Source organism: Halictus rubicundus, chromosome 10 (genome assembly GCF_050948215.1).
Source record: "Halictus rubicundus isolate RS-2024b chromosome 10, iyHalRubi1_principal, whole genome shotgun sequence".
NCBI lineage: Eukaryota > Metazoa > Arthropoda > Insecta > Hymenoptera > Halictidae > Halictus > Halictus rubicundus.
Genome location: NC_135158.1, coordinates 7,411,583 through 7,432,172, shown reverse-complemented (window position 1 = coordinate 7,432,172; position 20,590 = coordinate 7,411,583). Strand labels below are relative to the sequence as shown.

General features: G+C 43.8%; 1 protein-coding gene and 1 non-coding gene across 2 annotated transcripts in view; both read right to left on the bottom strand.

The window, feature by feature from the left end:
- Positions 1 to 1,803: 1,803 nt before the first annotated feature.
- M (zona pellucida domain-containing protein miniature) overlaps positions 1,804 to 20,590 on the bottom strand; it is a 38,791-nt gene continuing 20,004 nt past the window's right edge. Inside the window, exons 2-8 of the mRNA XM_076795562.1 lie at positions 17,503 to 17,582; positions 7,693 to 7,937; positions 6,862 to 7,055; positions 6,223 to 6,345; positions 5,346 to 5,560; positions 4,436 to 4,819; positions 1,804 to 3,055 (exon numbers count right to left, since the gene is read on the bottom strand). Of these exons, the coding sequence (XP_076651677.1) occupies positions 2,489 to 3,055; positions 4,436 to 4,819; positions 5,346 to 5,560; positions 6,223 to 6,345; positions 6,862 to 7,055; positions 7,693 to 7,937; positions 17,503 to 17,544 (1,770 nt within the window). The 5' untranslated portion in view covers positions 17,545 to 17,582 and the 3' untranslated portion in view covers positions 1,804 to 2,488. The remainder of the gene's footprint in view (positions 3,056 to 4,435; positions 4,820 to 5,345; positions 5,561 to 6,222; positions 6,346 to 6,861; positions 7,056 to 7,692; positions 7,938 to 17,502; positions 17,583 to 20,590) is intronic.
- On the bottom strand, positions 3,553 to 3,672 carry LOC143358476 (5S ribosomal RNA). Its single transcript, XR_013082957.1, has one exon. It is a non-coding gene; the product is annotated as a 5S ribosomal RNA (ribosomal RNA).

Sequence of the window (20,590 nt, the reverse complement as noted above, 5' to 3'; positions counted from 1 at the left end):
GATTCAATGCTACGCGTCGCCCCAATTTGACAATGTCAGCTTTCGCTGTTTCGTTTCTGACACGTGTACGCATACATAGATTTCTATATTCGTGAAATGATTTCGCGCGCTGGAGCTGTTCCAGCGTCGCGAAAAACGGTTCGAAATCATCGAGTGAATAAACGAAATTACCCGTTCGAACCGTCCCGTCCCTTTCTCTCAGGCGAAACACATCCGTTTCTTTTTATTACAAGGACAACGTCGAAAAAATGATGGGGGAATCTGGGGAAGTTTCGTTCTCCTGTACAAACAGCTTCTTCCGCTTTTTCCGTCTCACGTCCGCAACAGCACTCCAAACAGATAAAACCCATCCTGCGATAATGTTCTCCAAATATACGCATCTTACTTATATGTATATAATTACGTATATGTGGTGTTTCAGGGCTCTGAGTAGCGTCCATGGTAATCGGGCGAACGTCTTCCTGGACGTTCCTCGACACGCGTGTTGCGTTCGAAAGGTTCTTAAATAATTGTTTCTACGGTCTAGTCGCCTAACGTGAAAGGCCCGCGACGGGGAATGACCACTAACCTTCGGTTGGCACTAGCGGGATAGAAGACTATAAAACGAAAGGAGACGAAGAGGTATGATACATTAGTCCGAAATCATTGAACGATAAGAGAAGCCTTTCCGAAATACAGTGCTACCGGTTAATTGTTCGCGTGTCAACGGAAGGTTAAAATGCATCGAGGTATCCGCTAAAATATATCGAGAGCTCTTGCATTATACTAGAGATATACATTATTGAAAATATAAGAGATATTTGATCTTCCCAGTTTTCAAACTATCTCTCTCTTGAAAATATCCACCATTTCTCTCCTATCCTCGATTAGGTATTATTACTTTCAGCCTCTTTGGGGCTAGTTCTAGAGGTGCTGTTACTTCGACGTTACATAATAGTGTCTTCTATCGAACGCTCGTCTCGATAGAACAACTTTAACGTTAGTATCGAATTCGACTCGAACGATTTATTAGAATCAACCTCCCTCGCGATAATAAATACTAGATTCTCTAATTTCGAGAGTGTTCCGTACGAAACCTTTGTTAAATATAAATTACAGTATTCGTTTGTACTAACTTTTTTTATTTTATTCGTTTTCAATCGTAATTGCTATAGCTCGTCAAGTTAGAAAAGATACGACGCGCGATCCCAATCCAAAGTGTTCCCATAAGGTTTCCCATGGTCTCCAGTCTCTTATATTATATTTCCCAATTCTTCCGATACATAGTTTCCGTAAGAATTACTATCTTGGAGAAACATTGATCCTCCTGATTGTTGCAGTTTGCCGAGGACGCTTCGCGAGGAGAATGCTATAGTCTCCCCCCCGTCTCTTCTAACTTGTGAGGCTACAAAGTGTATATCCATAGCAGCATCCCTAGTAAATCGATAATTAAATATGTATAAATCTATAAGATATATAGATGACTTACGTACAGAAAATAGATTCTCGTAAATCGCTTTAGTTTACATATGTATATGCCGGCGATTATGAAAGTGATCTAACACAGATGTATGTATATTTTCATTAAATATGTTTTGTGTATATATGTATATATATACATATACGATATATGTCAACAACACGGGTCTTGTCAGCGCCCAGTTATGTCCAAGGCCTCTGGAGCTTCGCAGCCCTTCACGGGGTATGCACCGCGGTAGTGGGGATAATTCCGCGACGTTTATCATCCAGGCCTCGGCGACATATATAGCGAAATCACTGTTGCATTTATAAAAAGTAAGAAATTCTCCAGTTATTTAGATCCCTTTCGTAATGACTCGCGCATATATGTTATACAGTCTACAGAATTGAAAGAGTGTTAATGCGCTTCGTTCTTAAATTATCTAAGAAAAGCGATGCACCCGTCGCAAGCAGCGTGATCCTGCTCCGGCGATCTTCGATCCGTCGAACGAAGAAACACAGTTTCCTAATCCGTAATCCTCATGGTTATAGAGTTTTTACAATATTCACAGCGTCGGCTGTCGCATTGTACTTTCTCTTTTGGAAATTTCCAGTGACAATATTCTCCGAAAGTACTCTTACTTACCCAATACCAGCTAGCCAAAAACGAAATCATCATCGATGTTTTCAGTTTCTGATTAAGAAAAGACACCCCTCATTGAAACACCTATTAAAAATAACTAGTCTCTAGAAGGAGTTCAGCATCAAGCGCACCGTTTCGGACACATTCTCTCCGGCATCTCACGCACTCTGTCTCGTACTCTTTTTCTCTCTCTCTCTCTCTAAGAGGAAACACCCGAAGGATCAACGGAACAATGGTCCGTCAGAGAACTCTCTCGCGCGCAATCGTACGCACTTAAAGTAATTTGTACAGCATATTATTGCACATTGTCTCTCGCTCTCGAGCGCGCGCGCGTGCTCTCTCTCTCTCTCTCTCTCCCGGGGGTCACACGCCGATTATATCCAAAAGGTTACGATCGTCGAATCTTGGTCAACCCCTTTCGACCGAGGGGCTCGCTGCGACCGAGTTCGTCTGTTTTGGTTGGATCTGTTCCGGATGAGCCGGTCTCGTCGTGCATCGCACGCGCAGCAGCCCGTATGGTAGCCAACCGTTGGTCGTGTGCACGCCTCTATTGTTCTTTCTGCTGTCGACCGCTTCCCTTTGCGCCTGCAGCCGATGAAGCATCGCGCCGGCGACCAAAGCAGAAATCACAGCGGACAGTGCCACGACGATGAAGAGCGCGCTGAACCCGGGCATCGGCAGACAGATGCCGTAAACCACCTCCTCGCGTATTCTACCTTGGAAGACCGTTACCGCTTCCGCGTGAGTGTCCGGGCTGAAGGCCAGATCCGCCTCGGAGATCACTTCGTACAAACCACTCACGCCGACGTCCGCGCTACGGATCTTTCGATCGGACACTACGACGGACCTCTTTCGTCGGCCGCTCGGAGACGTCAGAGGTGTCACCGGCACCGCCGCGTTGTCCCCTTCGAGGTTCCGGGGACCGTGAGGGAACTGTTCTTGGTCGCTCTCGTATCGCGTCACTCTTGGAGGATCCTGCAAACAAACGATCTCTTTATGGGCGCAGAAGATACAATCTTCCGGGGTCGTGGAAGATCGGAGAGGATCGGAACAACTGGGTTTCGGATTCCTTATTTCCGGACATCACAATTCTTACAAGCAGAGATCATAATTGTTACATACGAAATTCATAAAAGTTTGCACGCAGGAATGAAAGTTTTTCTTTAAATGATTTTTGTTCCATCTAACCGCTATACAGGGTTTTCAGCGTGACGGTCGCCACGATTTTTCAGGCATTTCTGGTAATGCGACAAAATATGCTTGAAACTAAAAATCATCAGTTTTCAAATATAAAAATGCTAAAATTGCCAGAAGCGCCTGAAGAATCGTATGGAGTCTGTTATGCTGAACACTCTGTACGTGACTAACCATTATCGATGACAGGAGTTATGTTTCGGGTACGAATAATCGTTATCGATCGTAGGGACTTTTATTTTAAATAAAAAATTTTTATATTTAATAAAAAAAAAGAGAGCCAACAGCACGTGGTGTTCCCAAGCGGTCACCCATCCAAGTACTAACCACGCTCAACGTTGTTTAACTTCGATGATCGGACGAGAATCGGTTTATTACAGCGTGATATGACCGTTGGCCGACACTAATAGGTTTAAATATGCAGCAAGTCCGGCCTAATTCAAATTTTTAACCCTTTGCACTCGAGTGGTGACTCTGAAGCACCCCTTGAAATTGTTGTGGCATTATTTCAAAGAAATTACAAAAAATATTACAAAATATTTGTTACATTACAAAATTTGTATTCAATAGATTACTAAACATTTCAATATTATATGTAGAAATCGGATCAGTTTCGTATGAATAAAATGAAAATATTGTAAGACGGAAGGAGAATTTAGTTTTAGATTGAAAACAGCGCCGAGTGGAAAGTGTTAATATCCCACGATCAATATTGGTTATTTGTAACCAAAACGAAACTTCTGTCATCCATAGTAGTGACCAAAAAATAATTCTCCTCAGTGATCATTATTATTCCTAACCGAAAATCATTTACAATAATTATTTGTGACTAGTACGATAAATCCTTAAAATTTCTATTCCTTGAAATTGTATCTACACATTTTCATGATTGCACTGCGGATTTTATGCATCAATATAGAACTTTCGATCTAATAAAGTTATAAAAGAAAGAAAAACGTTCTTAAGTGGCTCCGTATGTCTTACAACGAATGCAGGAAATTTTCTACTTTGCATAACTATACGCATCGTAAATCGTAAGTCTATTTGTCACCAGGTGTAGATGGGCGAATCATACGAAACTACGTGTTAGCTTTTTCAGGACTGTGGGATAAAGGTGAGCTTCTGGACGAAGAAAAAGTGAAAAGTGTGGAGTATATTTACTAAGGACGGTCTCGAAAGATCGTCATCGTCCGAATGGATCTCCTCGTCAGACGTCTCGACGACTGGCGCCGGTAGCCGGTTGCTCGTCTGCGCCTGTGCCTTCGGTGCCGACTTCTCGACCCCCAAGAAGTGACCTCCTATAGAGGTCATCTCGTCACCATCTTGAATGATATCGTCGTAAAGGGAGCCATCAGGCTGCTCGGCCCCTCCTCCTGTGTTCTTGTTGTCCTTCTCGGCGCTGTTATTGTCGTCGTCGTGAATGGTGGGCGGTGCTGTGGTCTGCGAGTATTGCGGTCGTATCTGATCCTTCCGGTCTTGAATGTAATGGCCAACAGACCCACTGAGTTGACAATGATCCAAACACCCGTGACGACAGATCTCCACCTTGACATTGATCAAAACAACTTCAGATATCTCTCTCTCTTTCTCTCTCATAGTCGTCGGATTTTTTTTTCATTCTAAATACGAATTTGCATAATCAATCTAACACTTTTTTTTACCGAGCAAATTGACTAAATCACTCTGACAGACATTTAACATTCGCTTGTCAGTTTCATGGACAACCCACGAAGGCAACGCGTTACATGCCCGCTCGTAATCAGATTTTCATGTAGGTGCTTCGTCACAACATGTTATAAGATGTTTCAAAACCTGTTGAGGATTTGAAGATTAATTTTTTATTTCAAACTCTACTGTCATTGTCACATTTACTACGCTCGAATGGTTGAATCATTCCTTGATTCATCCCTTGCATTATCCTGCTCATTCTTTTATAATTTGCTCAGGACAATTTCATTTTAATCTTGTCCCAGCTCCCCGGCTTCTAAGCAGAAGTTTCGTCTACTGATAATAAATTGCTTCCTGATTATGACTTATTCGATCCGCTACCGAATTACGGGCCGTTGTTTACCTTGCACTTGATGTGCACGCTCAACGCGTCCGGGAACTTGAACGCGTGGAAGAAGGCGTAAGTGATGACTGTCGCCCGATCATCGGAGCCTCTGGCCTTCAGGAATCGGCTGATCATCTTCGGCCTGAGCACGCATCCGAACTCATCGCTGAGCTGTATCGTGTGTCCGCCGCCGTCCGAGGCCACGCACGATTTCACACGCATGTCGAATTCTCCTGCACCGAGATAACGATGAAATGTACATAGTGCCGGACTTCTTGGCCGATTGCACATACAAGATGATTCTCTGGATAGCGTACTCGAAGGCAGTGCCACTGCTAGAATGTCGCGGCAGGAAACGGGGGATTCACTTAAGTGTCAGTAAAAAGGCCGATATCGCTTTTGTGTGTAGCGACCTCCACAAGTGGGCCAACTCAGTTCCAGTTCGATTTTCACGCAGCTGCTGTTCAAGAATGGACAATAAGATCGAACCGGAAAAAATTGAGGATATAGTCTGAGCAGTGTACAATATGTTTTGATAAAAAGAAAATTAATATTTCAAAGTGTACACAATATGGTTAGAGGCGACGCCCTGTGAATAATTCTTTCGAAAGTAAAACTATGGGTCAAGTAGACTCGTAATGACATCGGAGGGTTAATAGGTCAACGATTCGTACAAATAGAAGAACAGAAAACATTATTGATATAGCATTTAAGGCAGGGTTTGACCCGGGAGCTTCCTTTTTCGATCACCACTGCCTCTTTCTAACTGCGATATCGTCCTCTTCGCGGACAGTTAACTGTAGCCAGAGCTTTTTTGTTCGCTAACTAAAGAATCAGCCTGCAGTCAAGAAACAAAGTTTGGAGGACTGTTGCGCCGTTGGAAAAGGCGTGTTACCTCGGTAATCGTTAATGGCGACGACCAGGGTGAGCGTGGAGCCCAATGGTACTATTCCGGAAACCGGTGGCGCCCATGGTCCCTTGCCGTGTTGAATTTCCATCCAGCAATCCACGTTGTCGCCTGCAATATCGATAGAATAGCACGGTCTCGTGTTTGTGCCCTAAAGGTAGGAGAGGGCCGTGTGGCGGGCCGCTTTCTAGGCACGCCGTGCCAGGTGCAATTTATACGTGTTGCATAAATTGAAATTAAGTGGCGCGGCTGCGGTTCCACCTGTGGTCAACCACGAGTGCACGAGTTATCGTGTACGGTACCATCATTTACCTCGTATTAAACTCTTTGCGCCGGGGATCATCGTTTCTCTTATCCGCTACGTGTCCGTGGACTTGTACACGGTAAAATGTGGCTGACGTAAACCGCCGGAGCGTTCATTCAACTCCGAGTGCCTCGCGATTGCTCTAATGCGCGCCCGTTCGATTTACAATACCGCCTTTTATCATCCGAAAACTCTTTACGATCGCGTCTACCAGATTTATGTCCGCACCGCGTAAACTGCTCGGAGATCTTTTAGTTGTTGCGCGTGAAGACGAGGTTTTGTTCTCGTTCATTTTGTCTATAGAAAAGAATTAGAAGATATACCTCTGAAGTCCAATTGTATTACGTCGAGATCCGCGATGACCATCGGCGGTTTCGAGGCTGTTTTCTCGTAATCGTTGAACCACTCGCATCGCAATCGCTTCGCCTCGTCCCAGACCTCCAGCAGATCTTTGTCGTACTGCACGACAACGGTGTTCTCGTAGAACTGACCGTGCATGTCCGGCTTGGTACCGCATCTACAAGCAAACGTTCTTTAGTTCCTGAATTAGCTTCTTAGGCAATGCGGATGTTGAGCATTTACGATGGAAACGAAGCCGCAAAATATGAAACTAATAAACACAGTAATGCCTCCATATATGAGTAAAAGATGTGCACGATATTTGTGGAACCCTTATCCCCACTAACAATGGCTAATCTTTTTTCTGTTTAATTGTTTTGTTTATGAAACGTTCACTCTCCACATTTAATTACATTTAATTACACTTCCCATATTTAATTATTAGTCGAAGAAATACCGTTGCTACGAGAAACGTGATCTTTGAAGATATAAAACAAATGTTTTGCAATCTATTCTAATTGGAAGAATCAAACGAATTCAGACGAGGGAACGAATCCGAAACAATTACTGGCTCGTCAAATAATTCCTCGTTAACCCGAAGACCTTATCAAGTTGCACGTTATCTGGAATCATAAAGTCGTGAACAGCCCTATCAAGAGCCAACGATAAATAGCGAGGCGCGATCGATCGTGGCCATGAACGATTCCACGCGCCTTAAATCCCGCGAGCAAGTCGTGCTGTATAGATCCTGGCCATAAAGATGTTCCCCTGGATAGATACGGTCCGGCGAATCAATGGGAATCCCACGGTCTTACCTCGCGTAGGCTATTCGAAAGGAGAAGAAAGTCTGCCCGGTCGAAGGTGGAACGTAGACGCATCGCGGATCAGCGTGCTGGCCCTTGGACGAGACTATGCCCTCGAAGGGTTGGGAGAACGAGAGATGCACGTCCATGTGATCCTTTCCGCACATCACTTCGAGGGATTGTATGGCTGGCATCCCTTCTGGCCTCTCCAGCGGCCAAATGTCGCTGCTGCTACCGACCCTCTTCAAGCCAACCACCTGCACATTCAAACGGATATGTTACACATTTTATGCATCCAGTTTTCTTTCATGGAAATTATGCAAACTCTAACGCGGGGCTGACGAGACCTTTCCCTTTGGTTTTGGGATAAATGTTTAATCGCGGTCCTCTTTTCTTTTACACTTCGTGGCTAGACCCTTATCTACCGGCAATTGTTCCACCAGTTTTGAAAGTCTGTGGCCCATGGCTAAGGACCATGACTGTTTTTCAAATAAATCCTTCGACAGCAACAGAATTGTTGCTATACCCCGCGACAGTGGGGAATGTTCTGGGAATTTTATCGGCTAGGCATTTGGGACATATATGGAGTAAACACTGTAACAAGTCACCCCCAATAAATTAATCTAATAATTTCAACGGCTTCCTTCTTTGTTTAACTTTTGATCTTTTTCTTTTGTAACCATGCATTTAACGACTCCCACATCTTTCCGGTTGGCTCCCGTTCGCGCGGCACTCTTCTATGAATATCCTTCAGCCGAGCGTCCGAAAGTTACGCGCGTAAATCACTCGTTATAGCGGCCGTCAACGGCGATCAGGCCATTGTGTCAAAATTTATTACTAGTTTAGAAATTCTTCGTGGTTTATGTCTGTATCTGTTCGGAGTAGGTATCCTGCTGCATCCCGCCGTCATTTCATTAAACTATCGAGCGTGAAATCGCGAGATGGACGGCTATCAGCATGCCACTGACCTACTAAATTGATCGTTCGGGAAGTGTATGCGGAATACTGACCAGGGATCGGAAGTATGTAGGATAGCGTGTTATGGAGACAGTTCCTCAATCGTTTTGGAACGTCACTGTTGATCCACACGATCCCGAAACGTGCACCAAAAATTAATGATAATATTAGTACGAAAAATTCTTTAAAATGTTTTTGAAAGTAGAATTTTGAATTGATATTGAATTTCTTGGCTGCATTCGAAAGACTATAATACGCTGTTCGCATTAGGCTGGAACGAAACGTTTAATCGGAGGCCTGACACGGACGATCAAGGAAAGTTGAGGATCGAAAGATGGTGTCCGTAAAAATCGTCAGACATTTTTACAGTCTCCGTCGATCGTAAAGCTGTAATCGCGTAATACATCGTGGCTACAACTATATTGCCGGCCGCGCGATTTACAATAAGTGAAATGAGACAGTTATGGCCGCAGTTACAATATAAAGATATACGAAATTGCGGATACCGTCGGAGATATCTCATCCTTGAGGAGCTTTGTTGGGAAGTACAACCGCGAAAAGATCTTGTACTCAGCGATTTTGTAGCCGTAACGTGATTTGCATCTCGTTCGTTTTCTGCTCGTTGGCAAGAAGCCGCCTGAAAGACTGTCTTTCCTTTTTGGTTTTTTCTTTTTCGTTGGTTCATGGTTGCACTGCCTCAGCCGCAGCGCACGACTCCTCTTGTGAATGATCTACATGGTAGTGGTGGCTCGTTGTGGGTGTATACACGATAATAACTTCGAGATTCACGACAGGGAACCTTCTATGAATTGAACGGTACGTGTAATGAACGATACCGTATCTATTACAGAAGTTGTTAACTATCTCTTCGAGGCGTGCTTAAGATGTCTCGCATTCTTGCGGAAATGGATTCATAAAATAGAGATCGGTTGAACGCGATAAAGAGCGTTCGATTTAAGCGTTAATCTCAATTGATTTTCATTGCATCCCATTTTTCAGAATCCGTAATTGATTGCGACTATTAACAATTTAATTGGCACTGTTTATGGGGAGGATGTAAAAACACACCTTCGCCTTGCGTGTCCGTTTCATTACTCTAACTAGGTTTTTTATCGACGTTAACGTTTAACGAAGCACGGCGTGCACATGTAGCATTTATTTATGAATCATTTAACTGTGTACAACTGTTAATGGTACATCTCCAATGGTTTTTAGGTAGCCTGAAGAGTGTACGACGATCGACAATCAAAATGGCGACGACTTTCTCGGTAGACACGAACAAAAATAAAATAATGCTTATAAATATTTTCTATCAATTCAATGCCAAAATTCTGTAGTTTTTATATCATACAGAATTTTTCAAAATCTCAGCAATTCCTACAATAACGTTGAAATAACAAAAGACAAGCAACGGATGTTCCGACAAATTGCATTGTACCTCATTTTGTGGTTCGCACACATTACTGAACGTGATCCTAATTCACAGACTACTTCAAAGAGAATTATGGACCGCAATCCTACAAACTTGCCCCATAATTACCTCTCTATACGCGCGATACTCTACTTTCTTTAATTTAATTACGCTTATCGCGTAAAATCATGTTCCGAAGCGTACCAAGAAGAATGAAAATATCCCTCTTATCTATATTTATTCTATACTTATTCGAAGTATCAGGTTAAAAAATACAAGTCGGCAATTCTCTCGTCCCGTAATTACTTCATCCAGTGGGAATATAATAGACGTTGTACATGTAACGTACAGGTGGCATAGATGTACAGAATTCGCAATCAGGATACTCCTCCACCGTGCGCGGAGCCTTGATTATCAGAGCGTCACTAACCTTGTAAAATTTTTACAACGATTATACAGATCTAGGCAACTATACTGAAGCCTCCACCATCCTGTTATATTATCAGATTCGCTTAACACTGGCACGCTGCGCCGTGAAACTTAGATTGTATCCTCTAATCGTAAGACCGAGCGGGCTATGGTTGCCCTTTAATCTTCGCCGATCTCATCTGTCTTATAGGTTCCATCGAGTTATGCGGACCATCGATTTATCGCATAAAATACCGAAACATAGCTATCCAGATTGAATATAAAGTGCCCCGTTATTCGAGTTTTTAGTGCGAACAATTTACGAGCAATCGAGATAGAACGAAGAGCCGCGTGGATTCAGTTAGCCTGTGGTTTGCTGTCTCCCCGGTGGACAAATGCGTCTTCCATCGAGCTATTACTAATATTTTGCATAATTTTGCAGTTGGAATAACCAACACGTGGCAGGGATTTTTTCTTGTGAAAACTTACAGCCGATCCAAGAAGCGTTGGAACACTGAATACCAGATTTTGGAAAAATTATATATTATATTTGACAAATACTTCAGATTTCGATACTGAAGCTTCCTTCTCACAACGACACCATAAAAATGGATGCATACGATTTTTCTTAGCCGTTTCGGCAGCTTCATTTGCGCAAAGAGTTTGATCCTCGTTCGATTCCAAAGATTACGACGTCGTAAGGGAAAGGTGTGTGTCGCGCGGTAGCGTTCGAAACTCGTAAATGCAAAAACTCGATCGTGCGAGGAAAAGAACGATTAGGGCAGGTCAGAATTCGCCGGGGCACGGCGGCAGGTGTGCCGTTCGCGGATTCCGTGAACAGCCGGAATTTCGAGGTCGGCGCAACGTATTCTCGTTACGGTGGCCGTGGTGTTTTTTTTTTTGTTGTCCGCAGGCGACACGGTGTCACGGCCGTCGAGACCTAAGCGATCCTGGAAGAAACCTCGGATGGCAGGAAAGCTCTCCGTCGCGGCGGAGCCCCGGTGCAGGCCGTGGGAGATTAGGCGTGTTTGTCCGGAGGATTTCTAGAAATGTCTCTGCTCTGCGTGCATTCTTCAGGTACGTCTTTGGGCGTATTACCTCGAACCCGCGTCCACACACGCGCGCACACACGAGGAATGAGAGCCGCAGAAAATCCGCGGACACGTACGCGTTAGCTCGCTAGGCTGAGCAGAGCGCGTCGCTGAAGGAAGGTGTTCCCCGCGTTGTACGTCGCCGGTGCTCAAGCAATGCTGTAACGGGAGAGGCGTCTTTACCGCTGCATTAACGGTCGCCGTTTTTCGCGCAAGTGAAAACAAGTTTCTGCGCTCTTACAATCGCACTGTTAAATGACAACGTTTCATTAGAAATGATTACGCACCTGGCATACGCACCGGCCCGGGACGCGCCTGTGTGCGCGTACCCAGCTACGTGCTGTCGCGGACCGAGCCTTGTTTTTCCTCGGGCAGCGAGTCTTGCCGTGACTCGATTCATGCCTTCCGTCGCGTCCCGGTATCGAGCATCGAACAGTCCGCAGACAACGGTTTTAGACGACCGATCACCGGGATCGTAGGCAAATGAGCATTCACGCTGAGATGTCACAGGTAATGGCACAATCAAACTGTATACAGTCGTGTCGGGGCAGTTTCTTCATTTTCTTCAGTTACAAACGAAATCTGGACAATATTTATGAAAATAATTGCTATCCTCCCTGAAGAAATCGTCGTCGGAACCACGTTTGTTGCATAGTCACAATGCAGCTGTCGACTCGTTAATAGATCGTGGAAATAATACCTTTTGCACTGAGACTCTAATTGGCTATTTAGCTCTTCTCTTCAGATTTCTGCCTGAATTGACGTAAAATAATATCATGATGTTAATTGGTCTATTTTTCATTATGTTAGGAATATTTGCTCGTTTGTAATGTTTACTGCTGACGCAGTGTCTACTTATGCAGTTTGTCGTCCATTTCTTGATATTTTCGTGGCCCATTGAAACGAACAAATAAGGAATATCCTTTGATTTGTTCTTGCACAATAGATATTACAATGAACGGTCGAAATAAAAATGTATTATCATCGTTTTTAATTTGTCGAATGTTGAATTTTGATTCTTCAACATAATTGAACAATGACGAAATAAATTTTTGTTCGTTTTTCCTAGAAATGAAGAGAATAAATTTCCCAAAGATGGAACAGAGTGTGCCAGACAGAAGATAGAGTATCATGCCACAGAGTTTGCCTCGTTTATATATAAATCTTTCACCTGCAGGCTCATTCACGCGTACTAACGTAGCTACCGCTGGAAAAATGCATAAGTACACAGCACGTGACGCGCCGCCTTCTCCGAGACGTTGCCAGACTAAACTGTGGAAGAGTTAATATGTTTAAAGTGTGCTACGTGCTAAAATGCTCATTTGCTCGGTTCTACCACTAGTTTCAAGACAGCCAGCACGGAATTAAATTATGTACCGCGGTAGCACATTTTGCAGAGATTCAACGATCTCATAATTAACTCATAAATCTCCGTTTAACATCACATTCACTTATTTCCCGAGGAAATGTAGCATAATCTGGACCGGTGTCTACGTTCAACTCGCCTACCATGGAAAAGAGAAATTCTTCTTGTCGATGGCATTAACACTAGGTTTACGGACCACTAAAAGTCACTATTTTACATTATTTCAGAAAAATAACAAGAATCTGCTGCCGAAATTTTTAGCCATTTTTTTTTTAACTAACGTATACCCAAAGAAATAAATTTGTTGAATAATTCCTCACGGATGTATCTTTAGAATCTTAATAATTGTAAATTAAAAATATCAGAACCTGTCGTTTTGACGATTTTATCTCCGGTGTTTATCAACGCGAGACAATGCACGCCCGTGCTTCCGGACGCGAAATGAATGGCGAACGATATTTATATTGCACGGGCCAGACCGGGGCAATTCGCGGGGATGCAGGTCTTTACGATTTCACAGCAGTTCGTTACAACGGCGAATGTATCAGTATTCCGAGTTACTCGAACGTGAGGCACGCCGGTAGGTGAGTTTCCCATCGTGGCTCTTCTGGCATTCGAATACTAATGCCCGTCTCTGTGCCCGATTGTGCTCTTCGTGACACGCGGAAATAGCTTCCACCGTGCCCGCTTATGCACCGTCTCTCTGCTCAGGACAATCTCCTATTTCTTTGTGTCACGTTCTATCAAGCGGATACCAATAAAGATTCCGCCGCTCGCTTATATTAGAAAACCGTCGTTTTACTTTTCCGCCGATGCCTCGCATTATTATTTGAGGACCAAAGATTTGCATGAATGGTCGACTAGCATCCGATCATGTCCCTGCTCGTACCTCTTTCCGACTGATCGTCAGAGGATTTTCCATGGAATAATAAGCGTGCTTCGAATTCCGAAGATACTTCTCCGAGTATTCCTCGAAGAATCCTCCTGCCTCTATACAACTATATGCATCTTGTATTATGCAACGATTGTGCTTAATGGCATGTTTGCGTGTTCCTATTACTCGATTTCTTCCAAAAATATATCCTGTTTTATGGTTCTGGTCAATTACATCGGTTTATTGGAATTTGGTGTTTCACCAATTCAGTTTTGTCGTGAACGCATAAAACCCGCACGCTGCTTGAGTCCTTCGCTTCAAATCGCAGAAAATTCGTTAATAATGAAACGAACATTTCATTTGCACAGAAACTATCCTACGGTGCTAGTGAAATTAGCAGGCCACAGGTGTCAACGGAAACGTCCGCGTGCATTGAGTGAACCGCAGCAGCTTCGTTCGATGAGAGATTCTCTCCGGCAATTAAAGGACTCGTTAAACGAAAGCCAGAAATAAGTTTTCTTGGTTCACGTGCGCCGTAAACGCGGGAAGTTGGCAAGTCGGTCATTTCTAATCTAAAAGTTGGAGACAATCGTGCGGTCGTTCAGTTATTCCGCGCGGGTATAAAGAGCCGCCGAGTAACTTTTCCGAGCCGAGGCGAGGCGAGGCGCCGCGCCGCGGTACGAAGGGTATGATCCTTCTCGGAACGAATAATAAATCCCGGAGCGCGAACAATATGGACGCGGAAGTGCATAAATTCGCAAGGAGCAGGCACGCGAAGGGGCGACGCGTTTCCTGCGCCAGACCGCAATAAGAGGTCTCACTCCGCGAGTCGCAATACAGGGTGTTTCGTTCTGACACGACAACACGGTGAGACTTTCGAATTGCGCGCCCCACCCTTCGGCACCCTTTACCACGTCAATCTACTCGTTTCGATGTGCTGAATGCGAGCATGACTTTCGTTTCTCGCGGAAATTACAAATAAAACTGCCATAGATTGTCAGTGAAGCCCCTAATGGTGTAACTTTTACTACTGTAAAGTTAGCGGCACGCCTCCCGATCGAAGCTCGGTAAAAATCGTACGTCAATTCTTAAGGTGTCGTTTGTGAAGAGATTCGAATTTACGGCAGTTGCATTGACGAGAAAAATTTGTTGAGACCTGGTACGTCATGTGAAAGTATGTTAGAGGAAAATGGCAACGACGTCGTGTGGCGAAGACATTGGAATGGAGAAGACAAGCGACACACCCTGTATAACGTCGTGGGGGCAATAGGTTGTGCACGGGGTCCTGAATAACTTTCCGTGGAAGCAGGTGCACCTTGGGGAGGAGGCGAAAAGAAGGTCGTAAGACAGGCGTAACGGTACCTAGAGTAGGCAATATCCGCTTGTAAGTTGCCGCGTCTCCTGCTGCGTCATCGCATTGTCATCGAACTATGACGAATTTCTCGTTGGGAGCCGAGTTTCAGGACGAGCGAGTCGCCGATGCACCATGCACTCTCTCGCACGGCGTGCATTCCCCGCGAGACAGCCGCAGCTGTCTCGGGACTCTTGCGATTTCTCGTTCTGAACGGTACCTTTACTTATTAGAGTTTGACTCCTAAGCCCGTTAGCCTTTAATTAAAGGATCCACGAGCGCCGCGCGGCGCTGCGTCGGCAAACATACTTGAAATTATAGCTAGCATTATCGGAATTGGTGGCCGAATCGCTGCACGATCTACGGCTTAATTGGCCGATGAAAGGAAGGGCCTGCCAGATAAGAGACTGAACCGGCCGTGAGCCCTGCGAATGGCTCGTGTAATGGCTGCGGATTTGCGTCCCGGCGTTTTAAGCGCGCTGGATAACACGGGATTTCCGAAATTGTTGCGCCCCGTGCTTTTTGGAACAGTTTTCCCACCTGTGGAAAGCGCTTTCGCGTCGATCAGACTTTTGTGCGCAAATGTACGTGAAAGAGACACTGGGAGATTAAAAATGATTTAACAAATTCACGTGTTGGCAACGGCAACGTTCTTGGAGCAGCTGAAATAAAAATATTCTACTTCAATTGCGACAAACTGGAGCGAAATAGAAATTTATTTTCTTTCTTTAAATACTTTATTATTCAAAATACTATTTTGAAATTCTTCTAATGTTTTCACTGTTTTAAATTACACCTCTCCATTTTTTTTCTTCATAAACGCATAAAACCCGCAGTCTATATATTACTTCCAAACTATCAAAATGATTAAGGAAAGAAATTCCAAAGTGACTCCAGTTTCCAGCAAGAAATGCGGAAAATTTTTATCTTTCCACAGCCTTATGTCAGTTTGCACAGGACGTACGAGATTAATCGAACACAAATCTGTAGACACCGAAAGGTATTGTTTCTATTATTAAAAAGCTTGCAGTAAATCTTTGAACGTTCGGAAAGGATGCAATGTAGCGCGAGTGCGTTGCAAGTATACTGCACTTCGAGCGTAAAGTCGGTGGCCAGGAAATCCGACTACCTCCATCCGGTCCGCGTACGATACCTATTCGCTGGAATCGTAATTAAAATTTCTATATAGACGTTTCCCATGCAGGCTTTATATAGGCTAACCGTTAGGTCAATATTGAATTGCATTTTCCATGTGGGTCTATCCGTGCTCGTATCGCTGTCTGTGTACCGGCATTATGGTAGGCGTAAACACACGAACGCGTCGGCCACAATAGTGCCCGACGCCACTTCGATCGCTTCGGGTTCATAACATTTAGCTGGTTCGTGTGAGCTGGATAATAATTAGCCGGTGTAATCATATACAGCGTAAGTGAAACCTCCCTTGAAGATTAAGGTACTCACGGAAGCATGTTATCTCATATTTACGTTCAACTAGTGTTGGGGAAGCATAAATCAATCTTCCTCGCGAGGCGAATACTTTTGACGGCTTCGTGACAGCTGTGGCTACGTTTATTTAGATTTTTATACTTCGATCTTCTGTTCGTAATATATTCTTGAACCTGTTTCTTTAAATTCAATGTGGATTCTTTTATTGGGCATAATATAAATTCTTATCCATTAATCTTCTGTTTATATGTTAATCATTCTACTCCTTTAAGATCAACGTTGATTTTCTTAGTAACTAATCATTTTAATTGGCTAATAGAATAGACATGATCAGACCATTAGTTGTTTCTACAACCTTTAAAATAATACATAGAAACCAATGATTCTAACTACGCTTCAGAATTGAAACTAGAGACATTAATTAAGCACATAAATGAGATAAAATAGAGTATATTAAAATAGTAGCTACACACATACACCTTTCTTGATTATTTTGAACTTTACTTTAACATACATATATGTATGATCTTTACACAAATTAAACATTGTACGAGTCAATTGTACGAATCGGAAGTGAAATAAAAATGCATAATATAGTATCATCCGAATTCTGCTGATGTATTTACAATTTTGTCTAGTTGTTACTATTTCGTCTTCAGTCTTTCGACAGTTGAATGAAAATAAATTCACATGAAAAAATGTTGTTGTCCTTCCCTTGGAAAATTAGAAACAACAAAAGCCCTCCAAGTTGAGTCAAAATGTGTAAAAACGGTGTTTGAAAATTCTTCATTTCATGAGAGAAATTGTGATCTCTAATTGTTGAAAAATATCTAGAAAGATGTGTGCTACGTACAGCGGCCGATTATAACGATTCAATCAAACAGGCGCAGCATGCTCGTTAATTGGTCTACCACTTACCATATAGATCATCATACGTAGCAACCTCCACACCCCTGGCATCCTGGAGGTCCCAGCCTCTCACGATGAGATACGCTTCTCTGCAAAGACAAATGCGCCTCGTTAGAAATTCGTTTCGATTTCGGAAAAATCCAGCAGCCGGTTAAGAGCTGCCCGGTTACGTTGCGAGCCGGCAGCCGGATCTATTTTAATTTATCCGAGCAGCATGGTCTAGCGAGCAAATTAACTGAACACCGTCTGCCAGGTCGCGGTTCGAATCCCAAGGAGGTCTCAGCGCAAAATTGATTTGCCGAGAGAAATCATGGTTATGGGGTTTCGAGTGTACGCGTACCCGATCCATTCCGTGGAATCAGGATACCCGGCTGCGTTCAAGATCGGTTAACTATGAGCGATCGAGATTATTAGTCTCGAAATTATTGCTCTTACTTCGAGGCGGTTCTACGTTATCCCGACATTGTACGCGCGCCGATAACACCGATGCGTTCCAGTTATCATACCTGAAATTTACTGCTCGCTGTAATTTTACTCGGAATTACGCCCGGCGTTACGCGCGCCCGACCTCAAACATTTTTCAAAATCGCCGAGCTCCTCGAACTTTCTCGATGTTGTAAAATCTTGCCGCGGAATTAGCATCGCGCGTCGAGAATGTAAAAAAATGTCAGTCCATTTCGAAACCCGCTGCAGGAAACTCTTCGAAACTCGTTAGAGAAGAATATGTTGGGGATTGTAAAAAATGATTTAAGTCTCCGGGCTGCAAAAACTTTGCTTGTTACAATATTCAAGGATTGTGGACTTTCTCAAGGTGCACGGAGAACCTCTGAAATGTCCCGTTGTTAAGGAAAATTGTTCAAACGATTATTAACATCTAAAATGTCTTGTTCAATAGAAGAAATAATTCTAACAATTGAATCACCAACTGCAGCTCAAATTCTACGCTTGGATAAAATATCTTCGATTAGGGTAGTGTACGTACAACTTCTCCCAAGATCAATCCCACACTTTTCTCCCACATTAAACCCAACCATCGATTTATCAAACGCGCATGTGTGTCAGCGAAAGTGTTACAGAACCAGAAACTATTTTATTTTTCGAGTTGACATACAACAATGATCTGTCCCGTGCTCTCAGTGTCCGCTGTCCACTCCATAAATCTCGAGCCCATTTTCTTTAACACGTTGTACGTCGTCCATGGTTTCCGGCCGAACGCCGGCCGGAATGATTTACGCCATCAATAAATCTATTAAATCGTGTACATTGTACAGCATAACAACGAAACAAACAAATAAGACAAATAGCTCCGAAACAGGCGACTATCGGTTAGGCATCCCCCGTACCGGTTACTCCTATCCGTGATTAGCGTTGACCCGCCGATGATTATCATCCGAGATAGTCTCCGAAGATAGTCGGGTGCGTTGTCTTTATTCGACAGAAACAACCTACTCGTTGTGAAACGCGTAGAAGGGCAGAGGGGGGGGGGGGATTACAAGCAACCGATTTCGCTGTGTAACCTACTTACCGACGATGCTTTGTTGATTAGGACGTAGTCGAAACGCGAAGTCGCTAATGAATCGATAAGCGACGGGTTACCGGTCCGGTTCGGCCGGTTCCCTGTTCCTCGGAGCGTGGATCTAATGCTGGTTTTGCGTACCGGCAGAGATCTATGATCAACGAGCGGGACCAGTACATCGGCGCAACAATATCTCGTCCAGCGATCCGTATCGCCCATCGGGCGCGAATAAACGAACGATAGGAAATCGTAATTACATGGGAGACCGAGCGTTTGCTTTAGCCCGGTTACGCATCTTATTACACGGCAATAAATATGCAAAGGTAATCGCGCAGTATCAAGGATCGCTGGCACGCTCGTCTGATCGATTCAAGGTTTCAATTTCATAATACGGGAAAATTAATCACGAGCAATCGATCGTCGGCATTAAGGGACTGGTGTGGGGGGGACACGTAAACGACAACGAGATAAAAATGAAATAATGATCGCGCGGGCCGGACTGAAACCTGTTCCCGGTAATCATTCATAAAGCCACCGGTCGTTTCAGCATTTAGTAGCTGGCTCGGGCCGATAGGTCCCTTCGACTAGCGTCACTACCATTTGTCTAAACGCCCGTTTTTAGAATTGCAAGTGCTACGAAGCGTTTTCATCAGGAAATGTTGTTGCAGTAAAAGTAGCGACACTCTTCCCATTCGGGGCTCGATAAAACGGTTAGGGAAAATCGTATATCAAGTTTTCTTGTCTCACTGTGCAGCGGAGACTTCGATCTTCAAGTCTACGGGAGATTCGTTCGCGAAAAAAGTGTTTGAAAGTTTTTAGAAACGCAAATCGATTGGTGCCTTTCTTTGAAACTTTAAAGTCAGACTAGGATTATTATTGTGCTATCTGTTTCAGCGAAGTCGTCGACTGGGAACATATGCACATATCTTCGTAATATTTGGAGTGTGTTATTTAAAAATCGTGTAAGGAAAAACCGTGTAAAAGGAGTTGGGTGTGTTACAAAATTCGAGTCGTTTAAAAAATGGTAGCTGATCCGTGCTCCAGCCTAAAAACTAGATCCTCTTACGGACTGGACAAACACCATCATCGACTCTTGAGTATTTAACGGGTCCGCAGCGAGGACAGAAAGAGCACTCCACTAAAAAGGCAATTAAAACCAACATTCGAACTTTATAACCTGGTAATCGTGAATCATAAAGGACTCCTGCATCGTTCGTACGGTTAATGGATCGTGCCAAAAGCCGACGATCAAATGAACTCAAAAAGAAAAAAAAAGAAGAACTCGAGGAAGTTGGACCGCCGAGGCGGTTCGTCTGATCATGTTTTTTATGAATAAATTACGGGATTGATACCTGTCAAAAAATGCTGTGCCCACGAGAACTTTATCTCTGGTGATGCTAAAAAAAAAAAAATAAATAAAGAAGGACGAGTAGTACGAAGAAATGATGGATCGTCAGATGCTCCGGGTGACATAGGTGCAAAAAAAAAGAAGAAGAAGTGTTGCGAACGAAGTGTTCGTTGTTGGAGGATCGATAGGAGGCGTAGAAGAATGAATCGCTCGAAGCGGTGGTGTCGTCGCGT